Source organism: Elgaria multicarinata, chromosome 10 (assembly GCF_023053635.1).
Source record: "Elgaria multicarinata webbii isolate HBS135686 ecotype San Diego chromosome 10, rElgMul1.1.pri, whole genome shotgun sequence".
Taxonomy (NCBI): Eukaryota; Metazoa; Chordata; class Lepidosauria; order Squamata; family Anguidae; genus Elgaria; species Elgaria multicarinata.
In genome coordinates, this window is record NC_086180.1 from 46,856,059 (window position 1) to 46,882,525 (window position 26,467).

At 40.1% G+C, this 26,467-nt stretch overlaps 2 protein-coding genes across 5 annotated transcripts in view; one reads left to right on the forward strand and one right to left on the reverse strand.

The window, feature by feature from the left end:
* ANAPC10 (anaphase promoting complex subunit 10) overlaps nucleotides 1–7,052 on the reverse strand; it is a 29,491-nt gene extending 22,439 nt beyond the window's left edge. The window contains exons 1-5 of one of the 4 annotated variants that reach the window (XM_063136376.1): nucleotides 7,022–7,045; nucleotides 3,642–3,700; nucleotides 2,141–2,261; nucleotides 1,710–1,800; nucleotides 790–910 (exon numbers count right to left, since the gene is read on the reverse strand). In XM_063136376.1, coding sequence (XP_062992446.1) covers nucleotides 790–910; nucleotides 1,710–1,800; nucleotides 2,141–2,255 — 327 coding nt within the window. In that variant the 5' untranslated portion in view covers nucleotides 2,256–2,261; nucleotides 3,642–3,700; nucleotides 7,022–7,045. Of the gene's footprint in view, nucleotides 1–789; nucleotides 911–1,709; nucleotides 1,801–2,140; nucleotides 2,262–3,641; nucleotides 3,779–4,282; nucleotides 4,336–7,021 lie in introns of those variants that run through there. The other 3 variants (XM_063136379.1, XM_063136378.1, XM_063136380.1) reach the window with 3 other exon arrangements.
* Nucleotides 7,053–7,284: 232 nt separating this feature from the next.
* On the forward strand, nucleotides 7,285–25,552 carry ABCE1 (ATP binding cassette subfamily E member 1). The gene is made up of 18 exons (XM_063135163.1): nucleotides 7,285–7,458; nucleotides 13,394–13,562; nucleotides 13,912–13,997; nucleotides 14,547–14,644; nucleotides 15,094–15,211; nucleotides 16,851–16,988; nucleotides 17,173–17,242; nucleotides 18,540–18,636; nucleotides 19,527–19,616; nucleotides 20,315–20,436; nucleotides 20,746–20,967; nucleotides 22,398–22,457; nucleotides 22,544–22,602; nucleotides 22,715–22,825; nucleotides 22,914–23,056; nucleotides 23,389–23,511; nucleotides 24,828–24,939; nucleotides 25,074–25,552. The coding sequence occupies exons 2-18, from the start codon at nucleotides 13,460–13,462 to the stop codon at nucleotides 25,119–25,121; spliced, it is 1,800 nt and encodes a 599-aa protein (XP_062991233.1). The 5' UTR covers nucleotides 7,285–7,458; nucleotides 13,394–13,459; the 3' UTR covers nucleotides 25,122–25,552.
* The last annotated feature ends 915 nt before the right edge of the window (nucleotides 25,553–26,467 follow it).

A 26,467-nucleotide genomic window follows, 5' to 3' on the forward strand; every position in this document is an offset into this window, starting at 1 on the left:
TATCTAAACTGGTGATAGCTGTATCTAATGCCATATCTAGTAGAGTGGGGTGAGAGGAATTTGCACAAGAGGTTAAGGTGTACACATTCCGAGTTAACATCAACTGGATTAAGACAATTCAAATTATAAACAATATGAGAGGCTGCCCCACTGTCCTCCTGGACTGTCAATCAAATCTGGGGGAAAGAAATAGCAAGCTGCACTTGTAGTGCACGAAAAGAAACTGGTCAGAAAGCTGACCTCCTTCTTTAAGAATCACAACTTCAAAAATTCAATAATCTGAGCTTTAAAAAGTTTTCATTCCTCCATCAGCATAAGAACTGATCTGCCCCCATCACCAGGCTTCTTGCACTAGTATAATTATCACGGCCTCCCTCTTGACACCAATGCTCAGGTCCCTTACCAGTTCTCTAATACTAGAAGCATGAGCATGTCTCTGTGAAATATCTGATTTGTTGTTGTTGTTGTTGTTGTTGTTGTTGTTTTTTAAAAAAACTGATTAGGAAACTAGACCTCTGACTAGTTTCTCAAACAGCAGCCCCTCATGGCCAAACACTTCTGAACTGATGGGAGTTCCAAAAAGCAGTTTTAAGATATGGCAGGGGGATCAGCAGTTCAAAGAAAAAGTTAAAACTTCAACCGGGCTAGTGCAGCGTACCTCCTACGTCTAAGTAACTCTTTGGATCCCAGTCAAACACCAAATGCAAACATGATAGGATAAGCACTACATATTCATTGTCTCGCCATCACAGATCTAAAGTAATGTTTTAAGAAGTAAAGCATGCTTACCCGGATTTCCTGCAAGTTGTGGAAATTGTTTCCTACTCTGACAGAGATCTTGCTTGGAGTGTAGCTTTCATCAGATTTATAATCTGCATAAATACATAGTGTCTTGACTGTTGTTTTTCTTCTGGAAAAAAAACACATGGCAAAATTGAAGCCTTTTAAGAAACGATTTCCCCATGCTATATTTTTTCCTGACCATGGAAGGGTTCAGTATTTTGAACTGTTGTTTTTAGCTTGCGACAGTATATTTATGTCTTCTATTTTGAAAATATGTAAGCTGCAAGCACTGACAGGACCTTTTTTTTAAAAAAAAGAAAACACCAATTTACCTGGTGTATGGAATTGTATGCATATGCTCTATGTTTGCCTAGATGCTCTAGATCTGGAATAAAGATCTGCCTCCCCAAACCTGGTTCCCTCCAGATGTTTTAAGACTTCAACTCCCATCAGCATCAACTAGGACGGTTAATGGTCAGGAATGCTGGGAGTTGTTGTTCAAAACATATGGATGGCATCAGGTTGGGGACAGCAGCTCAAGACCCTTCAAGCCCATACATTACACTTCGAACTAAGCACAGAGCTGAGATGGAGATTTATGGACAGCACTGTAACCAACAGTAACAAAGCTTGCTGATTCAGAACACTACCCTTGAAAGAATTTCAAGCTTCCTAAATCATGATATTTGAACCTTAGGGAGTGGCATAAGCCAAGTGTCTATTAACTGTAACATCGTGAAGTCAAATCGTAATTTGTACTATAGCCTATGTTTAAATAAAACATCATTACAAAAACTCAATGTAACTGGCTTGGAGCTACATATGCAAAAGACAGCATCGTGCATTCCTTCAGCAACCTTCTGTCTTCTTCCAGTACAATTAATAATAGCAGTTGTATAAAACCAACATATAAAAATATTCAATACCTGAACTGGATGTTCACCAAGTGAGGCTGTGATCCATCAGACTGCCAGTATGTTTCTAGATTATCATCTCGTAATTGGTCTACACCAAATCCTAGTGTGATCAAAAAGGTGCACATGGTCATCAGCTCTGTATTCTCAAGCTGCAAATGTTACAAACTGGGATGTGAAAGCCAAGTTATGACACTAGAAGACTATCACCTTGATTATCTAGAAAAAAATATTCAATAGAGTGCTTTCCCAAATTCCTGGATTATTTTCAAGAGAACAAAAGGCCATATAATGCACAGATGAGATACACATTATATACATGTTAGACATTCATTGCTATTTTAAATTTACTCAGAAAGTCACTTTCTATCCAAGTAGCACATGGGCAATTCTGCTAAGGTTGTGTGTAGTTTGTCTGGGGGCATTATGACGTTGCAGTTTACCTGGTTTACAAGATGAAAGTGACCAAACAGCTTGTGATCCTATTTCTCTAACAGTTCCAGTTCTTTCCAGCTGCTTTGGATCTGCACCAGGGGGTGTCTTGTTAGCAGTGGTCATTTTTCACTAGCAAAAGAATAAGTTAATATATTTTAAATAACCATGTCCGTGATAACGGGGACAATAAGGATATTTTGAGAAAGTCTGATCCATTGGTTATAATGCACTTATACCACTATACTAGTAAAGTAATGATTCTTTGGGGGATATACCCCTTCCCCTCTTCTCCCTGAAGCCCCCTATATCCCTCAAAAGGACCGCTAAAGGGTCGGAAGAACCTACCGAACATTGTGGGTTACATTTTACGGGGCTGCAATGGGAGGTGGGTTCATGCATTGGTTATTTCTCGGTTGGACTACTGCAACCTTCTTCTCACTGGCCTTCCTTCTTCTCACATCAGTCCGTTGGTTTCTGTTCACCACTCTGCTGCTAAGATCATCTTCTTGGCTCGCTGCTCTGACCATGTTACTCCACTTCTGAAATCTCTTCATTGGCTTCCAATTCACTTCAGAATCCAATATAAACTTCTCCTGTTGACCTACAAAGCTTTTCACTGTCTAGCTCCTTCCTATCTCTCCTCTCTCATCTCACACTATTGCCCCGCTCGTGCTCTTCGCTCCTCTGTAGCCATGTTTCTCGCCTGCCCAAGGGTCTCTACTTCCCTTGCTCGGCTTCGTCCATTTTCTTCTGCTGCCCCTTATGCCTGGAACGCTCTTCCAGAACATTTGAGAACTACAAGTTCAACCGCAGCTTTTAAAGCTCAGCTAAAAACTTTTTTTTTTCCTAAAGCTTTTAAAACTTGATTTTGTTCTGACTTTATACTGTTAGTTTTACCCTACCCTGTGCCTGTTTACCCTACCCTGTGCCTGTATGCATTCTCTTTCCCTCCTTATTGTTTTATTATGATTTTATTAGAATGTAAGCCTATGCGGCAGGGTCTTGCTATTTACTGTTTTACTCTGTACAGCACCATGTACATTGATGGTTCTATATAAATAAATAAATAAATAAATAATAATAATAATAACCAAAATTGGGTGGAAGAATCTTGGACTACTCACACAGGACCCCCAATTTCAGCAAGTCCCCCTTTCCATCACAGCCCTGTAAGACATATTCCACAATGTTTGGCAGGTCGTCCCCCCACACCCTTCAAAGGGTACAGGGAGCTGAGCAGAATACAAGCTTGTGCATCGCTGGATTTCACCCGTACCGTTTTAATTAATAATACCACCCAGCAATAGCATCACTTTAGTTTGTGGCAGAAGCCTAAAAGACTGAGAATAGTGATACAGCATTTAAGAGTACAAACCTCACCAGTATTATTCCTTATTCTTGTGGGGAAATTCCAGGAATTTTTCAGAATAAGTGGGCTTCAGACTATAAACTTGGGTTGCAATCCTATGCGCACTTACATAGGAGCAAGCTGAACTCCATGGAACTCACCTAATGAATAAATATGCATAGAAGGCTCCAAGAATTCTTCAGAAGTTCTTCTCTTGACACTGTACAAAGAATGAAGCAAGGCATGCCAGTGATTTTGATTGGTGGCCACAAGATCTATGTGTTGTTTTCCGCAAATGCTATATCAACCAATGTAAACAGAAGCAACTTTGAAAGGCCATTGTATTTGCATTTGTCATTTCAGAAGACAGTGTGATATAATGGGCCCAGGAAACCATGGTTCAAAACCTCACTTGGGATGAAACTAAGCATTGAGCAGGGGGTTGGACTCGATGGCCTTGTAGGCCCCCTTCCAACTCTGCTATTCTATGATTCTATGCAACTTTGGGCCTAAACTAATCTTGTTATGAAGATAAAATGAATAATCACCATAGACACTACCCTGAAGTCCTTGGAGGAACGTAAGTGTCAAAATAATAATCATTTTTGATGATGATGATGATGATTTCCGATATATACAAGAAATTATACAAGAAATTAATCGCTGATGGATATATCAGAAACGTATCCAATGAGATATTAACAATTGTAATCAAATAGTCATTTACATATTGGACACCAGGAGGTAGTCTTAAACAGTTTGGGGCCAGGTTAACTGAAGGATAATCTCCTCCCATATATATCTGCCCAGATCCTAAGATCATCTTCAGAAGTCCTCCTCCAGGTGCCCCCAGCAACTGAAATGACACAAGTAGCTTCTAAGGGGAGGGCTTTTTCAGTCACAGAATGCCCTTCCTAGAAAGGCCACCTGGTGTCTTCATAGTAGACTTTTTGGCACCTAGCAAAGACCTTTATTCTTCCAGGCATTTTAGTCCTTCATTTTTTGTTGTTTTACAGTTTGTTGTTGTAGTTTTAGATCTTCACACTACTCCTGGCTTTTACTTGCATTTTATATTATAGTTTTTTAAAATCTTAAATGTTGTATATTATGTTTTATCATGTCAGTGCATTTTTTGTTTTTAACTTTTGTTAAAAACATAAAACTTTTGCTATTGGACAGTATAGAAATGTAATAAATAAATAAATTGCTGAACAAACTATCCACTAACTACACCATCTTTCTTCCTTTAGTCTTCATCTGCTTAGCATAAGCAGTAAAAGCACAAAATTGTTCTTTAGAAAGTTAGACACAACAAACACAGTGAGCCATTAGCAGGAATGAATTATAGAATAATTACACAATGGGAAAAATTCAGAGACCTTTAAGTTGCATTAGTTACAGTTACTGGAGTAGTTTCAAATTTATTAATAGAAAGAACAATTTCCAGTGTGTCAGATCTGGTTTCCAAACTGTTTTCACATTCTTCAAAATGTCAAGAATCTGTGGTTTGCAACCATGTACTAATTGCCTTTTAGGGAGCCATTTTCCATTTTAATAATATGGAAAATCGAATCATCACACAACACAAGTGAAGGATGTTTCCCCAGACATAGGATTATAGAGCAAATATCCAGTAAGACAAACATCATGACACACTTACTTCTGTGAGTGAAACAATAAAGGACATGGTGACTAAAATTACATTTGAATTTATAATAAAATGGCTATTATCAGCAACTCCTTTCTGTAGATAATCTAACTAAAGACACTGTCTTATTTAAAGTATTTTAAGTCGCTTTTTAGGGTAACATCACCCCTTCCTGCAAGAAACAAACAGAAGTGAGTAACAAGTTACAAGTGATCACATCAGAATAGATGTCCAAAACTGACTTACAGTGATACGGCATTATATATGCCAACATATTGAATCAATCAAAGGCAGACTTGAACAGGAAGGTTCAAGGCCTACCTAAAAGCCAGAGTTGAAAGGGCAAGGCAAATGTCAGTTGGAAGGGAGTTCAGAAGTCCCAAAGATTTGCAGCCTCTGCTGATTAGGTTCATGTCTCTAGTGCATGCCAACCATGCTGATCTTAATGACAGCCACTCAAGAAGGCCTTTAAGATAAATCTCAGCATACAGAGATCTCAGCATCTCAGTATTGGTGAAGGCAATCCTTCAACTAACCTGCTCACGAGACATTAAACACTTTAAAAGTTAAGATCTGTGCTCTACATTGGGTCCAGCAACATACTGGTAGATAGTGCAGCTGGTACAAGTTTAGAGTTACGTGTTTTGACTTTTCTAGACCCCACCATCATCCAGATACATTTTGCACAACCAAAAGCCTTCCAGCTCCCTCCCAAACTGGTACTGTGCTACTTTACCACACTTTTATAGGTCTACAAAACTGATTTTACAATTTGTGCAGCTGAACGGGATGTCACAACATAAGCTGTAAAGCATCACATGTGATGAGGTCGTGTGTATGCCATGAACATGAACGTGCTGGTGAATTTACATACAGCATTTCCATGTCAATGGTCCTTATAGGCCAGCACACATAATCAATGAATTTAAATATGATGGCAGTGCCTGTGGAATGCTCATATAGGCAAGCACTTAACTAGGGGCCTCATCTCTCATCCGTTTCAGCCCTGAATAGCGTGCTGCCACATTATTTGACCTTTAAAAAGAGATGTGAAGAATATATGTACTGTACGTGCCCTTTGCAGGGCACAATCACTGAGTGTGCATGCATAATGTAATATTTCCCAGCCAATACTGTGTAGAAAAGTCAGATGACCCAAATCAGAATTTGAGCCCCTCTGCTCAGTCAAGGGCCATCTTGCCCCAGTTCACTGAGCCAGCTCAAAGGGACTGGTGTGGGCACCGCCGCCCTTGGCACACTAGCTGAGGTGAAGGTGCAGATCAGATTCTTGAGTACAACCCACAGACAAGGAAACAAGGAAAGATACTCTACCTTGTGCCCTTAGTCAAGCCTTGTGCCCTTAGTCAAGCCTTGATTTTATTTTTAAAAGGACAGCCCTTCATATATGGCAATGTTTTCCTTATCTTTTTGAACACTGATTTCAAGGGTTACTAGAGTGCACCTGCACCTCCGTTACCATTTTCCTGTACCCGAATTTCATTCTGTCTTCTACACTCGGTTTTTTTCCCTTCTTTCCTGTCTTATTAAACCGGGCTTCTGATTCTGATAGCTAACTGCCTTTCTAAAACAGTGAGGGGATGCCTTTCTCTTTACTGAGTGGGGGAAGGTGGCTGGTGGGTTACAAGGGGCATCCAGTTGTTAGTGGATTGCATTGATTACTATACCGCCCAATAGCCAACGCTCACTATTGTTTTTTAATTAAAACCTATTAAAAATCTTACTGATCGTTTTAAAGCCATGATCTCCTCCTCCCGGGGTGGGTGGGTGGGTGGGGGACATATTTCGGACAACCACTGAGTAACAACGAGGGGGGTGACAGAATCTTCCCTGAAGTTAGCAGCCGCTGTCGCTCGCCACGGGAGGGATACTTACGCTTCCAACGGTCGATAACAGCGCCGGCGGCGGCTGCTCGGCCACACCCCCAACTCTCCTCCTGCCTCGCGGTTGACCCCCCGTCATCATCTCCTCCTCCTCCCCCCATTTACAGACAGCCCGTCGCTATACGATGATGTCAGAACAGAGCCGCTGGCGGCGGCGGCGGCGCCACCTCTCTATGCACTTCCGGCGCTCCATCTTGCCTATGGCGCTGCATAGCTCATCATAAACTTCATCTCTATGGTGAACGGCGCCGGCTCCTCCTTTTATGGTGGCGGCCATTTTGGCCGGGTGGCAGCGGGAGCACGTTGTCTCCGTGTCCAGCTGTGAGCCACGGGGCCCAGCGAGTTTCCCGTTCGCAGCCCCCTTCCCTACCCCGTCCTGGACGGGAGGCTTCTCCTTCTCTCCCCCACCCCCTGTCTCGGCATTTTTGGGTAAGTAGAACCTGGCGGAGGGCGACGCTTGGGAGACCCTTTCGCGCTTCTCTTCTGTTCAGGTGGGGCCGCTCTGGTGGCTGTAGATAAGGCTACTTGGGCCGCGGCTACCCAAATCGCCGAAGGTGATTCTCCCCCCCGCTTCCCTCTTTTCGGGGAGATACGAGCCTCGCATCCTCACTTCCAACTAAGTAGAATAATCCCCAGGCAGCCCTGGGACTACGTGCGAGGCCTTGGCCGCACCCGCTTTCCATCCTCAGGGCTTGGCTGAGCCTTAGCTCTTTCCCTCCCCTCGTTCAACAATAAATTTGGCTCTTTCAAGAGCCCCCCAGCATACGCACGTACTTCATCTTCTGCTAACGCCCTTCTTGAGATGCCCCCTTCTATCCGAGATACATTATTCAATCGCAAGGGCCAGGGCTTTTTCAGTATTGATGCCTTGATTATGAAATATCCCCCCCCAAAAAAACAAAAACAAAATAAAGCTCACCAGGTGCCTACGCTGCAATCTTTTCTGCGTCAGGCAAGCACATTTTTAATTACCAAGGTATTTTGATGGTTGTCATTTTTAAATATCGCGTTTGATGTTTTTATTATTGTATTTTATATTGCAACATCAATTTCGAATACACACCAGCCTGAAATTCGAATAGGGCAGAGGGATTTAAAGAAACGATCATAGTGCCGGGCTTAATGCTTTGAAAAGGCAAAATGTGTGTAAGGGGGTGGCTTCATCAGCTGTTATTCAAACCCTTCATGGACAGAGGGCTGAAACAGTTGGTATGGGTTCACTAAGCCTTAATAAATCAGCTATGTTAGAATTGCAGTCTTGGACTCCAGGTTCAGCCACTTAGGTGAGCTTGTCATAAGGCAAGTGATCCCATTTTGATGGCCCTGTAATACATGCATATATATATAGGAGGAGGGAGAGATTTCAGATAATAGAATAAATTCCAGTATTTATTTTTTAATTTTATTAATTTTTTATTTCCCAAGTTAGGAGTATTGCTATGTTATTGATAATAAAGGAGATAACAAAACCTTCCCTTAAGTTAAGTAGCAGCAGAGGGGCTTTTTCAAGTGTCTTGAAATACTAATCAGTTGAGTTTGGTAAATCCATTTGTGACTTTACAAATGAGTATAAAGTAGTTCTGCTGCTATCTATTAATTTTGCTGCAGTATAAAGCAATTTTGCTGCTATCTAAAGCCAGGCTATTTCATGTATCATTAAAAAAAATCCCCTTACCCTCCTCCTGCTTAATGTTGTTTGTCTTGGCTGAGGAATGCAGTATCCCTGTATTAAGTTTTCCATTGTGAGTTTTATGATGGCAGCCATTGTTCTCTCTCTGTGTACATATGGGGTTGTAGGAATTACTTCTTTAAAATTACTTGTTAAAAAGCAGTATTTGACATAAGAACAACCATGCTAGATCATACCAAGAGTTCATCTAGTCCAGCATTCTGTTGACCAGGACCCCATAAGCAGAGCACATGTGGTACAGCTGCCTCCCACCCATGTTCCTCAACAACTGGTGTACATAGGCTTACTGCCTCTGCTACTGGAGGTAGCACATAGCTGTTAGAACTAGTAGCCATTGATAGCCTTCTCCAAGAATTTATCCACCTCCCTTTTAAAGCCAGACACATTGGTGGCCATCACTACATCTTGAGGCGGCAAATTCCATAGTTTAACTACGGTCTGTGTAAAAAAGTACTTTTATCTGTCCTGAGTCTCCCACCAGTCAGCTTCATGGGATGCCCCTGGGTTCTAGTGTTTTGAGAGAGGGAGAAAAATGTCTCCCTATCCCCATTCTTCACTCTTTGAAAATTTTGTACATCTCTATCATGTCTTCCTTTAGCCTCCTTTTTTCCAAGCCAAACAATCCCAGCTGTTGTAACCTTCCCTCATAGGGGATATGCTCCAGCCTCTGATCATTTTAGTTGCCCTTTTCTGTGCTAAAGTGTCTTTTGCAACAAAAGCAGGAGTCTTAGGGTACCTTAGGCTACCAGATTTTTTTGTGAGTACTGCTAACTTTCCACACAGCATTTGTAAAATATCCCCACTCATAACTTTCTTCCACCATATGAAGCAATTCTAAAGGGTCTAGAAGCTGTAAAGTTGAGAACTGAGAATTATATCACTTGTGATATAGGACAAATATAGGAAAGTGGTAGCATAGAAAAAGGTGTACAGAAATAGAAATCCCAGCTGGGATATTTTTTTAAAATGGATATCTTTGCACGGCACAGAACTTTGTATGCCTTGCTTTCTGATCTAGTGTCAGCAATTCTCTTTGCTAGAGAGACAAGCGTCTTCTTAATTTGCTGTAGCAGTGATAATAAGCTAAGCCCTGGGTTTATGTTTCACTCTCTCTTCTATGTGCTATTAGTCCCTTCTTTATATCATTTCTCTCCTGAGAAAGACCAAGATCTTTAAAAGAAAAAAGGGGTTGGAGGGGCTCTGGTAGACTACCAAGGCAAAAGTGGCATTGGCCTGGTTCAGACAACACATTAAACCATGATGATTAAGCATTTTGAGCTAAACATTATGGCTTAGTGTGCCATGTGAACAAGACTTATTGTGTCATATGAACCATTCCTAACTATGGTGGCTACATAACCACAGTTTAAACATGCTCACTAACCATTTACTGCAAAAGGGTTAGCGGCCTAACCATGGCTTAGCGTGTTGTCTGAACAGGCCCAGTCTTTGCATTTCTACAGGGTGGTCTTGCAGCCAAATACAGCGTATCTGGAGAATATCATCAAATGGAACTCTTGTTCAGAATAACATAGTAAAAATAAAAGTGTTTTCTGTGATAGTAAGATCTGTTCTAAACATAAAATAGGATCCTCTATTTTATAGACAAGCCTTATCTGGTATTAGCACATGTCAATAAAATGCCATTCTATTTTCCTTATTGTGATCCAAGGGCCTAAGTATTCTGCCGCACAAACCGTCCCTCTCAGTTAGCATATAGAGCCTCTCTAGCATTAAGCTTTCCAGTTGTGGAGAACATGCACTTGTATAGCATTCCATACAAATAGTACATATACCTTTGTTTTACCTGGAAACATTTATATGAGTGAAAACTGTGGGCAAGCTTCTTGCCATATCTTGATTTTTAAGGGGAGGGGGGACTTTGCTTTTCCCTTTCTGCTCAGGAATGTGTTGTTTTTCAGTGGTCTAGCTCTTCCTATGGCTGTCTTTTTCATGAGAAATTCACCTCATCTTATCCTTACCTTTCCCTTTCTCCGTCTCCTCTATTACTGGAATATAAAGTGAAAACTCCTTGGAGCAGGACTTTTTACTTATTTTGTTTCTTGTGTTAATGACCAAGTGGTAAGATAAATAAGTCATCCTGTCCAATTTCCAGTCATCTGTGGGGCAAGAAGTAAATGATACAACTGAGATTAGAGCATGATCGAGAAGTGGAAATTTGTTTGAAAAATGTTAGGATATTTCTATCTGTGCTTTACAGCAGACCCCAGATGTAGGGGGGTTATCCAATGTTAGTTTTGGAGTACATCCATTGAAATTGATGGGATAATGTTAGGTTTAACATTGGATACAACTCTAGGAAAAGAAGTTAAAACATGTAAAGGAGTGTTCTAAGAGTACAAAAAAACTTGTCAGGAAATATCAGATTGGGAAAGCTTGCCTCTAGGATGGGCCTACAGCGTTTTGACCCACCAAGTTGGATACAGCCACATATTGTGACCTGCCAAATGGTTGACAACTCTATTATTTCTGCAGTCTCAGGCAGACATGTTTATGATGTCTGGCAAATAGTAGTTGTACTGGCCTGCTCTAGAAGGAAGATTATGCAGTCCTATGGGAAAAGCATTGTCTAACTTTTGTTTTTCCTCTGCCTTTCTAATCATCCATCATGTTTCATTGTTTCAGTATCTAGTTATGTGTTACTGCTTTCATGTGTTCTGTTGTCATGTCTGATATGTCAGGTTCTAAATATTCATATTGTATTGCTATGTTGAACATATTGATTTAAGGAACTATGCATTCCCTTATCTGGATAGTACTGTGCTTCACAATGTACTTATCTAGTATTAGCACATGTCAATCCCTGGTTGGGTCCAAATTCCAATGACTTAAGCATATTTCTAAAAAAGACCTCACTAGAAATTTGTGGATTCTGTTTGCTTTGTTCATTCATTTCATTCAATACATTTATAAGGTACTTTTCAGAGAGGTACACTCCCAATGTGGCTTACACACAATAAAGGGGTTGGACAAAAGCACACATACATATACAAAACAGCACTATTAATTTGTAGGGAATTAATAGTACAATCCTATGCATATTTAGATAGGAAAAGTCCTACAACTCCCAGCATTTCCCAGTCACCCATGCTGGGAAGTTAAGTGTGAGGTTCTTGACCCACTTGTTAAATACCTACTCGGGGAAAGGCAATTTCAACAAACATGTATTGCACCGAAAGGAAAGGAAGGCGAAAGCAGATGATGTGAGATCTCAGCTGGTCCTAGTCTCTCCCCCCCCCCCCCCGGGCCCCCCGGGCCAATTCTTGTAATGCCTGATTTTCATGTCAGTGCAGCTAAAGATCTTGGTCAAAGCATTGTGACTGGAAGGAAGCTAGTATTTCACTTACCTAATAATTTTGTAGCGTTCATTTCAGGAATCATGGTGAGTTAGGGAGCATAGTTGACACAGATAATTAGGTAGTTATGAGGAAGCAAAAGCATGATCTTGAAAGCAGTATAAGCTTGCTAGTACTAATTATTATGCTGTACTGTCATTTCAATTCTTTCCTTCTAGTTTCAGTCGTTCATAAGTTTTCCTTGGTTGCACCTGAAATGGAATTCATTAATCTGTTGTATGGAGGATATTTTTGTGGGTGATACATTAATCATCTAGAACATGTGGTTGTGGAGTGGCCCTTTGTATGTAAATGTTCCCTGGATTCTGGTTAGCACAACCCTGTATGCCAGTAATGGCCCACCAGTTATCACACTGAAGTTTTAAATTGGAGAATGAAATAATTGTGGTGTGTATACACACAGGTTCTTTGAGATATATTTCTTTGGATAAAAAATGAGAAATAATTTGCAAGCAATTAGAAGTATATGGTTTTATCCTGATCAAATGTGCTAGTTCGGCTTTGGGAATGGTTAATACATAGTGTCTATTTGTTGGACACAACTTGTGCTGCTTAAAATTCTTAGTCTCATACAGACCACAAAACTGTTTTAAAATATGATCAGATATGCCTTGTGTTACTAATATAATCTTTGAGAATAAGAATGTCCAATTTTTGTTCTTTGGAGCTTTCCATATTAAAAATTTAAACTTCTGCCAATGTTTAATGATTTGGACTGGTGTAGAACTCTTCCCTGATTAATAGAAATGTTCCTTATTGTGACATCTCTTAGTGAAATTTCCTGGCTGAATGATAGAGGTCTAATAAAATAGACTAACTCTTTACCAACCAGGCTCAGTCTCCTTCAAAGAGGGAGGAGTGTGTATGCATTACAGAGACAATGTGGGACAGAGATACTGCTTAACTGAGCAATCTGTTTCTGGATATATTAGAAGATCTGAACCACCAAAAGAGGAGCAGTTGAGAATTGTTGGGTGTTGTTTTTTTAAGTTGTGAAGTACTGTAATGATTAAGCCTTACTATTCCTGTATTGCTATTGAGCAGTCTAGAGAATAGATACACACTCTACTAATCCTGGTCCTGAAGAGGTGCTCTTATAAAGAATGGACAATAGGCATATAAGTAGAGATTGATAAAATGGATCTAGGCCTCACCAACAAAGACCAGCTGTAGAAATGAGGTGAGGATTCATTCCTAAGGATGTGTTTTGTTTTGTTTTACTGTTCATAATTATCTAGAATTCTTCAATCCAGTATTTCCTTGCTCTTGATTAATCTTCGTGTTTGTTTTTGTCTAGAACTTGATCTGTCCACCTCCATCATTTTTATAACTTCAATTTGGATATAATTCTAAGTTCCTCAGTATGGCTGATAAGCTAACAAGAATCGCTATTGTGAACCATGACAAATGTAAGCCAAAGAAATGCCGTCAGGAGTGCAAGAAGAGCTGCCCTGTGGTTCGGATGGGTAAGGAACTCAAGGATGCTTATATAGAGCTAGATTGTAAAAATGGGAAATGGGAGCAGGAATAATGAAGTTACTGATTCCTAGCCTCTGTTTGAAGGTACCCAGTGTATAATCTGCCATCTTCGTTTGTTTCTAATTTTGAATCAATTGTGTATGAAAGTATTGTCAAAGAGATAGGGAGAGGTTGGGGTAATCAGAGCTATGCATTGCATGTTTAGAGACTCATTTAGGACTACTTGAGATCTCAGTCATTTAAATTTATGCTACCGCATGGTTTCTGTGCCACATTCCATATTAATGCTGAAAATGATAAGAATATACCTTACCTTTTAATATTCTTTTTCACCAGGAAAATTGTGCATAGAAGTAACATCACTGTGCAAAATAGCGTGGATTTCTGAAACGTTATGCATTGGTTGCGGTATTTGCATTAAGGTAATGATTATGTCTAGTCAATCATCACAGTAGAAATTAACATGTTTGAACTTGAATGTTCTTCTTGTCACACTCTCCCCTGCCATACATGATAAGATTCTTGGACTTGTGCACTTTCTCTCTGTCCCCTGGCATTCAAACAAATATGGCGAGAGCCCTATTCCTGGTTTCACTATGCATATTAGAGATGGACTGGTATAGCAACTCATTGTGGGATATTTAGCCCATGGTGAGGCCGTGGCATGTGCGGGGTTTGTGTGACTGCCATTTTGCATATCCAGTCTCTGTTTGGTGGTTGTGTCATGCAAAATTGGTTTGAGTGGATTATGTGAGGCTTAAACAGCCTTTGCATAACCTTAGAATAGACCATGTTTGTTTAGCCATCGCATATGCCAGGTTTGTACAGCATGACAACCCTCACAAGGCTGTAGTAATAGAAATATGTGGAGGTGTTATAAGATATAGAATGATTACATTGGAATATTTAACACTGATTTATGTGAAGAAGGAAATATGAGCAAAGCCAGTTTACTAATATTTGTATTACAGAAATGTCCCTTTGGAGCCTTGTCAATTGTTAACTTACCTAGCAACCTGGAGAAAGAAACAACACACAGATATTGTGCCAATGCCTTCAAACTTCACAGGTATTTCCTTCCTAAAATCCCTGGAAAATTCGTAATATAAATTAAATGTCATGTGATCTGGATGTTTTTAGGAACAATTTATTTATTTATTTATTTAATTACATTTATATACCGCCCCACAGCCGAAGCTCTCTGGGTGTGTTTTGTTTGTGTCCTTCTCTTTTATATAGTTTCACCTTGGGGGAAATCCAATGTTGTGTAAGCAGAAGTTCACTTGAATATTGAAACATTCTCCTTCCACTTGCAGCCCCTTTTCCTCCCAAAATCTGCTAGCCCTCCAGAGTATATCTTGAGGGTGCATGAAGAGGGTTGTGGGGAATCGGCCCGCTCCCTGTTCTGCTGGTTGAGAGGTGGAAGCATATTGAATAAGTACGAATATATTCTGACTTGCTTTAGATTGTAGTACTGTGTCCAATAACTGTTGTGTTACTGTTGCTTACTTTATAAAGGTTGCCTATTCCACGTCCAGGAGAGGTACTGGGATTGGTTGGAACGAACGGTATTGGAAAGTCAACTGCCTTGAAAATCTTAGCAGGAAAACAGAAGCCGAACCTTGGGAAATATGATGTATGTGTTGCAAATACGTACCAAGTAGAATGCTCTAACATTTTTCATGCTTTTTTATTTCTTGTGCAAATGAAAACTACTAGGGCTCCGATAAGTGGAAACCTGTATAATAATTAGGAAGCTTTCTTAAGAAAAGAAATGTGCAACTAATGTCATCATTTATGTGGGGATGTTACCATCACTTCCTAGTACGGCTACAAAATGCTGGATGGGGAGTGGAAAGATGTTGAGGGAAAGAGCATAATAGAACAGCAATGATGACAAGTATTACTGTAAGTCAGGAGTTGGCCTGAGGGCCAAATTGCAAAATGGGAAAAGTCTTGAGGGGGCCACATACCGTGTGTGGACAGGGCCAAATGTGATTATTACCATTTTAAGGCAAGGCTTCTGCATGTCTACTCAGAAATAAGCTGCTGTGCTTTCTGGAAGGATGCACACCTCAGTTCTGTGCAGCAACCCAACTCTTTACATGGTATGTAAAAGCTAATTGCCTTTAAACAGCCTCTTATCTCAGATCAATGACTGGGGATAATAGCAGAAAAAGCTTGTGACCCGCTGGAGAACCTCCGGGAGCTGCATCTGGCCACAGGCTGGAGGTTCCCCATCCCCGCTGCAAGTACTTTGGCACACTCTTCCCATCAGTCTTTCTTTGATTATCCTCTTCTCAGAATCACTTCTTTATTCTATTCTGCCATTCCACCTTTCCAACTGTACATTGGATTGGGTACACAGTGCATTTAAGCACATACCTTGTGTGTAGTATTAACGGGGACTAGGTGCATGTCGAGAATTTTACCCCAAAGCTTGAGTCAGTGTTTCATGCTTGAGAGAGGAAAAAACAACAGCTCATTGTGTAATTATTAATGGCATTCTTACATCTCTGTAAAAAGTTTTAAAAACTTAGATTTCTGTGGGAAAACGCATCAGTAAGCATGCGGTTATGACTTATCAGTTACTTATCAGTAAGGTTATTAAAGTTTTATATTTTGCTACAAGAAGTTAACTACGAAAGGGAAGAGTGGACTGAGTTTTGCTAGTTGCATTCTATACAAAATGGATATGTTAAATTATGTATTGAAGATACTTCATCAATATAATTAGTTTCAAACTTGCTTACTAAAAACACTGGGTGGCAATTTCTCTGATCTAACAGATATTGGCCCAGTCCACACATTGGGTGCACTTCTCACTTCTGCTTCCAATCAACAACCTATGATCAGCCGGGACATAGGTTGTGAGTGTGACGTGCGAATCTGGAGCACTGGGTTGTTTAGGGGCTAAAAAATCCAGTGGTTAACCAATGGTTTGTTGTTGGGTCGTGCACACAACCCACAGCCAATTGCAAGTTGTCGTTTAAAAGTGGATGTGAGGAGTGTGTGGGAGGCAGTGCACTCGCTCGCTCCCATTTGCGCCCACTCACTCCCACGACTTGCCATTATGTGTGAACCAGGACATTGTGGAGGAATTAAGGGGAGCTGTAAGATGGTGATCCTTAGCTGCAACTTTTGCTTTATTGAGCACCTAATGTAGGTCTGGAAGGCTACTTCTCCCTCACAAGCACTTGCAGTGTGTTCTCAAAATCTTGTCCTCAGGCTTATTTTTGCACCTCTCACTTTTTACATAAAATGCTTCTATACAGGACCCACCCGATTGGCAAGAAATCCTGACTTACTTTCGAGGATCTGAGTTACAGAACTACTTCACAAAGATCCTGGAAGATGACCTCAAGGCCATCATTAAACCTCAGTATGTGGACCAGATTCCTAAAGCTGCTAAAGTGAGTAAAATATTTGCCTAAAGGAGTGGGGTGGTGGGTGGGGAGCGGGGAGTGGGCAAGTTTTTCAGTAGTTCATGGAAGATTTAAGGCAGATTCTCAGTTACATTAAGAACAGGGCTACTTCAGTGTGCTGTCTCATATTGTGGCTTAAGAAAAGGACCTGATCGTTGTCCTATTGTGACAGGGAACGGTGGGCACCATATTGGACAGGAAGGATGAAACCGGCACACAGACTATTGTATGTCAGCAGCTTGGTAAGTAATATTTTTACTTAAAGGTATTGAGGGTAGCCTTTAGAGTAATTTTAATTACTTTTAATTAGATGTTTTTTAAATTATTTAATTATGGACTGCTCAGTGCAAAATGATGTATATTAGCTGCTAATGAAATAGTATTTTTGAGTGTTTTTAAACTTCTATTTCTCTATGCACATTTGTGTCCTGTGCTTATGTCCCTGAAATAGGACCCCCAGGGCAGCTAACATTAGGTTGGAAATTAGTCACACGTTAGTCCCACTAATATCCTAAATTAGCCAAGATTAACTTGCCCCATTGATTTCAGTGGGACTAAAGTATGCCTAGATTCAACCACAGTAAAACTAATTAAAACAACCAACAAACCACTGATACCAACAGTAACAACATAAATTACTGAATGGAAAGCAAAACTGATGGCAGCAGCTGAAACCAAGCCTATTGAAAAAGCAGCAGGCCTGTAGGCCAAATTCGCTTCATTCCCCCCCCCCCCTCCCGGGAGCCTGTTGTGCCCTCTGAACTCTGCTCCTGAGAGTTTGGGAAGGCCAAACTCAGGAGGTGCAGTGGCTTGCTATGGAGAAAGAGGGAATCAACAAAGCTCCCTCCACCACCAGCAGGACCCTCTGCTTGGAATTCAGTTCCTTCCCAAAACTGAGGGAGCCATCGGACTTGGAGCTGCCCCTATAGGTGCAGGGATTTTATATACCTGAAGCTGGGATTTTATTCTCTGAGGGTTGATCCTATCCAACTACTAGGTAAAGCTACCCAGTTTAACTTTTCAATCTAGTACAGCATTTAACAAAGTACAGCTTTGTTCACATGAAGACTGTCTACTTTCTCTCTGTGGTCCACTGGTAAAAGGAGCCTGTGTGCTTAACCTGGGACGGAAACAGCTGAATTTTATATTTTCGAAAATGAGGGATCCAACATTTCCCCCCATTTCTCCCTGCCAGCAACCCTAGGGGCAGCTCCAAGGCCAACCTGTATCCCTCAGATGACCTGCTAGAGCCTGATTTGAATGTCTGCAGGCCCCTCCTCCCCCACTTCATCTTGTGACTCTGGACATGGAGACACTATGACTTCACCATCAAGTCAGTTCTTCCCCCCTTCAATGTGCTTTTTGTATCATCATTCCTGAAGAGGTCTGAAGATTTTGAAAGTTTGCACATTTTTGGCATCTTTTGATTTGCCTAATAACAGCGTTTCACTAATACAGATTTTGATATTTTTAAGTATAGCAAGTTGCTATTTTAGCACATTTTGTATTTACTTGGCTGTATAAAAAAAACTTTTGCAGATTTGTCCCATCTGAGAGAACGAAATGTGGAAGATTTATCGGGAGGAGAATTGCAGAGATTTGCTTGTGCTGTGGTTTGCATCCAAAAGGCTGATATGTATGTAGCACTTGTTTTTTGTTAGAGATGTCTGTAACACTCCTGCTGTTAAGAACATTTTCCCTCTGGCTAGTATGAACTGATCTCTCTTCCTATGACTGAGTTGTTGAGTGGGGGGGCGGGGGTTGTGTCTTCTCTTTTTATTTAACAATGTTTGTGTTTGTAGTTCACTCTGCTGCTTTTAATTTTCACCCACTGTGCAATACAGTCCAGAAATTCAAACATTCAGAATTAATTAGACCTTAATTTTATCATTTCTAAAATACGTTTCACCTTGGGTCACCAAAAACCTGATGTCATTAGAAATGAGTTGTCCTTGTTGGGTGTAGAAGACATCTGATTTGTACTGGCCTTAGGATAAACTCCAGTGATGTATAAGGGCTGGAAGAAGTCCGTAATAGGGAGGGGGGAATTGGTAGGTTTTAGCACAGAGCTTTTTATGTTTTATTTTTATAGCTGTTGGTAATAACAAATGATTCCTTAATGGAAGTCCTCCTATTTATGTTTCCATCCAGCCATGCACTCCAGAATACTAGTAACTGTAAGGGTTCAAGCAAGCTAATTCACTTCTCCCCCACTCCCAGGTCATTCCGCCCCACCCTTCAATAGACACTCAACCTTCTCTGATTCCAGAAGACTACTGAGCATGCTCAGTCCTCATTGAGCTATTTAGGAGTTTGTTTTTGCTTTAAAATATTTTGTACTTTTACTTTCTTTTTAGTTAATCTGAGCATGCTGATAATCCCTCTTATTTCTCATTGGCTCCTTTTTGGCCCAGTTCTATTGACACTCAGCCTACTTCAGTTCATTATTAGAGGGAATTATGTAATTTAGTGAAGAGAATATATGATTTGATGAATTTTAAGCCTGTTTTTCTTTCCTTGCAATAGCTTCATGTTTGATGAGCCCTCCAGCTACCTAGACGTTAAGCAGCGTCTGAAGGCTGCCATTACTATTCGATCTCTAATAAACCCAGACAGGTAAGTACTGTATAAATCTGGCTTTTGTAATTGAATTTGTAACTATTAGTTCAGTTAAAACGGAAGTAATATTTTCCACCTCTAATAGTGGTTTACTTCTATTTCAAGTCTCATGTTTAGATCCATTTGTAGTACTGTTCTGTCCTGATTAATATAAGGTTTTGTGATTTGAACTGGGACAAATATTAGTATGCCTCATCTTAAGCACCTGTTTTATGGATTCACTGCCTAAGGATTATACTATTAGTTTTTTAGCTTCAATTTAGAAGCAGTAGGACTTGACATTGTTTGCTCCTGTGAGATTTCATCACTTAAAAAAAAATCCTAAAAAAATTGAAGTTATCTTTAAAGTCACCATGAGAACTTTATCTGCTTTCTTATATATTTCGTAAAGGTTATCTAACTTTAATTCTAATCTCAATCATGTGTGCTGTTACATCTACTAATTTACAAAGAAATTATTGGGTGAAGTAAATGAGTTTGCTCAAACTGATGTTCTGGAAAAATAACTGATAGAATTTGCAGTACTTATACACAGTTAAATGGTACCACATATTGACAATTATACTATGCATGTGATCAGTAATAGAAAACTCTAACGTTGCTTTTGTTCATCATATTTTTCCTTGAATAATCTGAAAATCTCTAAACTGAGCCCTTTACTGTAAAATAACAGACTTCTGACATTTGTTTTCCAGGTACATCATTGTTGTAGAGCATGACCTGAGTGTGCTAGATTACCTTTCTGACTTTATCTGCTGCTTATATGGTGTGCCTAGTGCTTATGGTGTCGTCACTATGCCTTTCAGTGTAAGAGAAGGTAACTATTATTAAATCTACTTTCTCTCCCGTCTTCTTTCTATCCATGCTGTAAATAACTTGACATCACACACACATGCACATTCATTTGTATTCTATTTATTTGCATCTTCATATTTTTCCTCTTAATACCACAAAGGTAATATGATTTGTGCATTTCCAGATGAAGAGCTTGCTACGGAGTAGCGTGGAATGGAGCTGACCCATACTCTTTGATAGTCTCTCATTCTGCTCTATTATCGTCAATTATCTTCCTACAATCTTATGATTGGTTTGGTACTCTTACTAATGAAAGCGTCTCTTCTTACAGGCATAAATATTTTCCTGGATGGCTATGTTCCAACAGAAAACTTAAGATTCCGAGATGCGTCTTTAGTTTTCAAAGTGGCAGAGACAGCCAATGAAGAAGAAGTTAAGAAGATGTGCATGTATAAATATCCTGGAATGAGAAAAAAGATGGGAGAGTTTGAGCTGTCAATCGTAGCTGGAGAGTTCACTGACTCTGAGATAATGGTGATGCTGGGAGAAAATGGTGAGTATCTTTCAGTTTGGAAAAATCAGTGCTGTCAGTTTTGCAGGATTTAATGAAAAGGCTGTGTCAAGAGTTTGTGAGAGGATAGTGCTTGCTTCTGATCATGGTCATTAAAGTTGGGGTATATCCATGGACTTCCTGAATTCCCATTAATGATAGATTGGAGGACTTACAAGAAAACTACAGGAGTTGGGTTTTAGCAGCTTCCTGGCCTCATCCAAACCAATAGCAATTGCGTAGATTGAAAGACAGCATTCCCAAAGGAAAGGAGATAGTAAGGAGGCAGGCGCGGCGGGGAGGGGGGTGGGGCGCGGCCTGCGCTCCCAGGGGCAGCGCCGAGCACAGACCATCCCCCACCACGCCACCAGCGGGGCTGACACGCATGAGCTCTCCCCCCAGAGTGCCTTGTTGTGAACCGCCCGGAGAGCTTTGGCTATTGGGCGGTATAGAAATGAAATAAATAAATAAATAGTAATGAACTTGATTAAAATACAAGTGAGGTAGTTTCTTACAGTGAATCAAAATGTAATTTTACAGCTCCTTATTCCATATTACTTTGTTAACTTCAATACTGCAAGATAATCCTGCAATGCATGTGTAACTGTTGCTGAAGCTGTTTATATGGGTAGGGTGCTGGTTTTATTTCTTTTATTGTTGCGTAGCTTTGTTCTGTATTTAATTGAGTTTTTAATCCATTTCTTTGGAATGATTGTTTTAACTGAGTTTATTTAAATCTTGGTTTTTATTTACGGCAAGCCATTTTGTTTAGTGGAAAAGCAGGGTTCAAATCAAATCAATAAATAACATCTGCATCAGTCATGCGCGGACTCTCAGATGATCTCTAAAGTGGTGGCAGAACATGAAACAGAGGGGTGGGGGTTGAGGCATGTGTGGGGTCCCGGCCATTTAGGGCTCTAAAGGTCAAGCATCCAACACCTTGATTTGGGCCTGGAAGAGAATTGAGAACTTTTGCATCTGAAACTCTGTGACCTGCCTCTGTCACTTGGCAGCCAGCCAGCCACTTTCCACTCCAGTTGAGGTTTCTTGTCTTTCAAGCACATGACCACTGAAGCTGCAACCCTGTGGGAGTAAAACCCACTGAAGTCAGTGGAACTTATTTCTGAGTAAACATGATTGCCCTGTAAGGGTACTATAGCAGTTTGTAACATACATGCAAGTAAAAACAACACTGAAGTTGCTTTTTACAAATGGGCTTTATCAGCACTTCTGCTCTTTTAGTACGGAATTATTTAAGTGTGACCAGTATCTTCTTTGAAGTTAATGTAGAGGCTCTGATGTCTTTAAGATCCCCATAAAAAAGTACTATTCTCCCAAAGTTAGTGTTGTTATATGCAAATGTCTTTGTTGTTGCTTTTAAATAAAATTATGTTTTTAGCAAGATGTTTGATATTTTTTATTTTATCTTTTAGGAACTGGCAAGACAACTTTCATTCGCATGCTTGCAGGGAGACTTACACCTGATGATAAAAGTAATGTTTGTGTATTAATTTTAAATAGTTTAAAACCTTGATTTCATTTTTATTGTTCATAACTACATTCAGTCTGTCTCTTACAGGTGAAGTACCAGTTCTGAATGTTAGTTATAAGCCGCAGAAGATCAGTCCTAAGTCTACAGTTAGTATTGCTTCTTTGTTTCACTTGTACACTTTTTGGGCGTTAGTAATGGAAAAGGCATAAGAGCATTTAGAGATACTTTGGGATAAGTGTGAATTTCTTATTTGTACAGGGAAGTGTACGTCAGCTACTTCACGAAAAGATTCGAGATGCCTATACTCATCCCCAGTTTGTGACTGATGTGATGAAGCCTCTGCAGATTGAGAATATTATTGATCAAGAGGTATTTATTATCCATGTGATACCGTGTTTGGTTTTGCTGGGTCTTCACTAAAACACCAAATGAACTTCTAAAATGTTGCTTCTATCAGGTCCAAACATTGTCTGGTGGTGAGTTGCAGCGGGTTGCTCTTGCTCTCTGTCTCGGCAAGCCTGCTGATGTCTACCTGATTGATGAACCTTCTGCATACCTGGACTCAGAACAACGTCTAATGGCAGCTAGAGTTGTCAAACGGTAAGCTGGGTACTGGATGGGGGAAGGGGGGGTGCATTTGATCCAGTTCAGAGGACACACTAAGCCAGTGGTTAAGCATTTTGAGCTAAATATTATGGCTTAGCATTTGTGTGAACCATGACTTAGCATGTCATTGAACCACGGTGGCTACATAACCACAGTTTAAACACACTCACTAACCGTTTGTTGCAAAAGGGTTCGCGGCCTAATCATGGCTTAGCATGTTGTCTGAACAGGCCCTTTTTTCAAAGGCTTCACTGGTATCTGAAGGTAGCTTAAATTAGTCCTTTTATTTTTTGGCAAATGCTTAATAACACCTCTTTTTATTTCAGTTTCATTCTCCATGCTAAAAAAACAGCCTTTGTGGTAGAGCATGACTTCATCATGGCTACCTACCTAGCAGATCGTGTCATTGTCTTTGATGGAATTCCATCCAGATGCACAGTGGCAAACAGGTAATGATTTATATCAATCATTCTCAAACTATTGTGGAATGAACTGCTTCTGCATTCTGGTCTTGCTAGTTGGGGAATGAACCACGATTTTTGGTTTCCTGATGATGCCTTGCCATTGTGTGGAATTGTCATGAACCAGTCAGAGTAAGGCCAGTGATTCCTGGCCTCACTCTGGAATCTTGTCACAATCGAGACTAATGGTAAGTTCTCAGTTCTTAGCATTGCAGCTCAGCACAAGTTGAAATACAGAAATAAGACTGTAATAATACAGTGTTAATTTAAGAATCGTATTAGATGAACCAGCGTATTCATAGGCTTGGGGCTTGGAGAGGGAGGGGACCACAGAGGGTGACCAACCCTCCATGGGCCGAACTAGACTGCATGCCTCCCCTGATATATACACTCTTGGAAAGGAAAGGTTTTGAAAGCAAATCTTCAAAGATGGAAGGGAATAATGCTAATAAGGGGGCTGATTTTAAAGAGGCCAAGATAAATACCAACTACATTGTGAACTTAACAAAATAGGAGGGAATAAATGACAACAAAGGACTACTTCTTAACAGAAATACAAGTCTGGGAAATAAAGGCTACACTCTAGCTGTCTGCTCCCCAAGACATTGCAGACTTTACAAGGCAATTGAATAACAGTACTGCACTGACTTCAGTGCTTCACCACAGAGAAAAAGCCCTTCTTTTGAAGAAGCCCACGTGGGTGCTCATTTCAGGATCTTTTCTCGATTTCATTTGAAAACACCCAGTTTCTCTTAGGAGCTGCTAGAAGTAAATAATCCATTTTAAAAGCTTCTTTGCTGGTTGCTCATCTGTAACTTCCTTCTTTGTATAACTATTATTTAACTTAAAGATAGCAACGTAGTATAGGTATAGATAGGCAAACCCACCCAACGCAGAAGATACAGACGTTTTCCCCCTGAGCGTTTCTAGAAAATGGCTTGAAACCTGGTGTATTCCAAATGCTTCCCTGCGAATCTTCCTCGCAGCTGCCTTGTCATCTTTCCACCTGCTTTGGGACCCCCCTTCTTTCCCCAAATTTTAGCTTTCCACAGCAGTGACAAAGGATGCCACGGTGGTCATTGGGCACGATTCGGGATAATGCTTGGTTTCTTTCTAGGTATTTATATACAGCTTTTCAGGTAAAACTCACAAAGCAGTTGCCATAAAAAATATTGTTGAGGCAGTACTTATTAGTCTCAGAAAGTTGCTATTTGATAACTAGGAAATTGTAAAATGGCTTTCATTTAATTACAAGACGTTTGTTATATTCAGGAAGGTAATACTTATTTCTAACTTCTTTACAGTCCTCAGACTCTTTTGGCTGGCATGAATAAGTTTTTGTCTCAGCTTGAAATTACTTTCAGAAGAGATCCTAACAATTACAGACCAAGAATAAACAAACTCAATTCAATCAAGGTAAGAATATTAAGCATGACAAGTACTAAACTTTTTTTAATACTCCTTTCCCTGTCTGAAAAGTAACTGTGGAGTTCTCTTTAAACAGTTTCATGTAAAGGAAGGTTAGTAATGGTGTTGTTGTTGTTTTCCAGGATGTGGAACAGAAGAAAAGTGGAAACTACTTTTTCTTGGATGATTAAAAGAAAAGTTGGTCATCAGTTTATAAAAATGAAAACTTTGTTATATGAAATGCAATCAGGTTTTAAAATGCCGCACTCATTCCAGAGGTTAAAATAGAATGTTACTGTCAGGTAACACCTACTGCCCAGTAGAAATGTCAGAGTACCACTTTTTGTGCCTGACAAGGCCATCTTTTGGATGTAATATTTCAGAACAGAGACAGCTGAATTTAACAAACCAAGAGACTATGTGGTTTTTCAGAGTGGGGATATTTTGGTTCAAATGTAACTTATTAATGTACCAAATGCTGACACGTTTCCAATTCTAAGTCTTTCAGTTGTTTTCTGTACAAGATGGTTTACAAAAATGTCAAGACATAGACATTACTATTTTAAAAGATTCTGTCTCTCTGTAAATGAGGGTTTCTCAAATAAATACCCATCTAAATCTACAGCTGCTGTTTTTTACTATCAGTGAGACAAATGATTAAGCTTCAAACATGTATAGTCTTTTCTTGAGGAGCAAGATTACTGGTGAGTTCTTAGTCCTGTCTCACTAGTCCTAAGGCTGATGCTTATTGTGAATGAATTAGAGGCTTCTATAACTATTGAATATATTAAACCCAGCCTTTCCCAACCTGGTGTCCTCAAGATAGTTTGCTTATGGGTTAAGCTGACACTCATTGGGACAAAATTGTCTTTATTGACAAATCTTCCTTGCTTGTTTCTCTCACCTGGAGAGACCCTTTTGTCTGTGTGGAACTTCATCCATCATAATTTAAAGTCCTCTAGAAACCTGGCTGTCCTCTCCCAAGTCCAGATTATAATTCACAGGGAGCCCACAGTTCATCTCCCTCCACTGGAGAAGCTATTAGTTCACTCATCTCACTCTGCAACCTTCCTGTTTTTAAATAGACAGTTGTCCATAATAGTGCAAAGGATCTGCATAAAGTAGGACCAAAATTAACTGCCATCTTCCTGTTAGCATGGAAACGTGTAAACCATCCTGGATTTACACACAACATTAAATCATAGACTAGTGCTATGTGCATTACCAAAAGGAGCTTGTGCAAAGCCCAAGACTGAAGTGATCTCTTCTCAACTATGGCTGGGAAGAATAAACTAGCATGATTTAATTTTACCCAATTCCAGGTTTGTTAGGTGTGGACCAAGAATCATTATTTAGGACAAAGGGCCAAGTTTGCATGATAACCCAGAACCCACTGTGTCTATTTAACCAACCAACATTTGCTTAACCGTGCCAGCAACCCAACCTCTCAGGATTCAGATGTCACAGCAACTGCCTGCCACACCTGCAATATTCACAAAGGCCACCAGCATGCACTGCAGCGGTTGTTCATAACAGG